The sequence below is a fragment of the Diaphorina citri genome, unplaced genomic scaffold, assembly GCF_000475195.1.
Source record: "Diaphorina citri unplaced genomic scaffold, Diaci psyllid genome assembly version 1.1 scaffold235, whole genome shotgun sequence".
Taxonomy (NCBI): domain Eukaryota; kingdom Metazoa; phylum Arthropoda; class Insecta; order Hemiptera; family Psyllidae; genus Diaphorina; species Diaphorina citri.
The window spans coordinates 261,303-263,779 of NW_007377672.1; the positions used below are offsets into that span (position 1 = coordinate 261,303).

Genomic DNA, 2,477 nt, shown 5'->3' on the forward strand with positions numbered 1-2,477 from the left:
AACTTTCATGTAGCTGGTCCTAACCAACTTTGGATATTATGTATCACCTCATCAGATAAAACACGGCATTTTAGAAGAAAAACAGAAAAGGCCAAATACGCCCTTTGTCACTGTCCTCAATTGTCTATTGAAATCAGAAATGATATCTGTTCAGTTTTAATGTTTCGTTGAGGTAATATATAAATTTGAAATTTCCCAGACTTGAAAGAGTTGATAATGTTAATATATTTCATTTCCTTGTATACCGTTTATCAGGTAATATTGTGGGTTAGGTAGGGTGTTCTACCCATTATGGAGTACCTATGTTATATGTCTGGCTAGCGGACGTTAAACAGAGAGAAGACTAGCGTCTGGCTGTGGGACTATAAACAGGGAGGAGAACAGCTAACCCTAACCAGCCTAGCAAGCTGGCAGTTCCTCAAAGGGTTTTAAAGACCAAGCCAAGTCCTCACGATGGTTGACTGCGGTTCAGGACGAGCCAGCCAATTTTTTTTTTTCACCATTAAGATACACATTAAAACCCATATTTAGACTGTGTTTGCCTCTTGCTCTGACGGTTGTTTGCCCACTGATTAAAGACCAAGCCAAGTCCTCACGATGGTTGACTGCGGTTCAGGACGAGCCAGCCAATTTTTTTTTTTTTTCACCATTAAGATACACATTAAAACCCATATTTAGACTGTGTTTGCCTCTTGCTCTGACGGTTGTTTGCCCACTGATTTTTCAAATCCAGCTCATTAGCTTTGGCCTGTAAATGAAATGAACAAAAGAGAAACGATAGATGAAAGGCGTTAAGTAGGTATGTAGGTAATACGTTTGCATTGTAGAATGCCATGGGCATCACAATAATTGGAATAAACATGTACCTACAAGTAAAGTTAATAATATCTCTTTTAAAATAATAATAATAATCCATGTCAATGACGTTTTGCTGAATGCATATATCTGGATATAAATGTTAACGTAACTTCTTTTCTCCTCAATATGTTTACACCATTTTTGAACCAGGTGCTTTAGAAAAGAACAATAGAACATTAATTTACTACTGGTAAAAATTGGAAAAAATCTCTGGACCCTAGCCGGAAGAACTTTTTCAATTTTTTTCAAAATCGTTCCTTTTTTACCATTAGTTTTATAGGGCAAAAATGGACTTTACTACATTTTTTTGGTACCTTGTGGTAAAAGGCAATTTCTCCTGTAAAAAAAAGTTGAATCTGTCGGCATGCCACAGGAAAAATATCCCTGAAATCTCAGCTTTCCAACAATACCCACTTTGTCCCAATATGTCAGTTATTTTTTATTCACGGAACGCGTACATTTCGGACTTTCCGTAGGGAAATGTAAGGTAAATGTGTACTTGAGATCATTTTTATCACAGAAAATATGCCATGCATGAGCTTTATGTACGCGTTTCTCAAAAGAAAATGGTTTGTAGATCCGTGATTTTTTTATAGGTATAAGTTTGCTAGGTCTAGATAGAGAATTATTGTAACATAGTTAGTAAAGGGCAAGAACGAACCCGTTTGATATATCCTAAATATATACAGCCCCTTGTGTAACTGACTGACTGACTCACTCATACTAATTCTAACCCACTTCTAGTCCTAAATATACAGGGTGTCCCAGAATTTATGCTTCAATTGTTTTTCTCGAAGCCTGTTTGAAATTTCGAAAAACAAAAAAACCCGTAACTTTTTGATTTTTAATGCGGATATTTTGGCAATATCGCGATTAGCGAAAAATTTCGAGAAGTCCGCGAAATGGGGGCCAACTTTAAAATCTTAAATGAAAAAATTCCGCGAAGTCCGCGAAATGGGGGCCAACTTTAAAATCTTAAATGAGAACCCCCTGTTTGTGATACTTCATATCAAAGGTCTTAAGGAACGTAGTACTCTGGTACAAGTTTGAGCTCGATCCGACAAGCAGGGCCGGAGTTATGGCCTATTCAAAATTTCATTTTTCCATGTTCTCCCGCCAATAGGGGAAGCACCAAAAATGGGAAATTCATATCGATTGATGATTTGTCATTTCTTCGAGACAAGACTCAGGGACGATATTAGTTTTCAGGGGCGAAGCCAAGGGAGCGCGAAGCGCGACCCGAGGGAGCGCGAAGCGCGACCCCATGCACAACCCCGCGAAGCCCCGGGAGCCGCAGCGCGACCGTAAACAAGGGAGCAAGCACAACCCCGCGAAGCCCCCGGGAGCACGCAGCGCGACCGTAAAAAGGGAGCGCGAAGCGCGCGACCATGCAGCGCGAAGCGCGACCCCATGCACAACCCCGCGAAGCCCCGGGAGCGCGCAGCGCGACCGTAAACGAGGGAGCGCGAAGCGCGACCCCATGCACACAACTCCTGCACACCCCGCGAAGCCCCGGGAGCGCGCAGCGCGACCGTAAACAAGCGGTTTTCACCATTGGATTCCTTATTTTTTGTAGGTACTGGGAAAAATCGGAAAATCCCGAAATTCCAAACCGTTCC

The 2,477-nt window shown here is 41.7% G+C and overlaps 1 protein-coding gene across 2 annotated transcripts in view; it reads right to left on the minus strand.

The window, feature by feature from the left end:
- Positions 1–168: 168 nt before the first annotated feature.
- LOC103506428 overlaps positions 169–2,477 on the minus strand; it is a 35,586-nt gene continuing 33,277 nt past the window's right edge. The window contains exons 5-6 of one of the 2 annotated variants that reach the window (XR_003390708.1): positions 581–748; positions 169–436 (exon numbers count right to left, since the gene is read on the minus strand). Coding sequence is in view for 1 of the 2 variants with exons in the window: in XM_026821497.1 (XP_026677298.1) it covers positions 662–748 (87 nt within the window). In the remaining variant the exon portion in view is untranslated. Of the gene's footprint in view, positions 501–580; positions 749–2,477 lie in introns of both variants that reach the window. The other variant, XM_026821497.1, reaches the window with a different exon arrangement.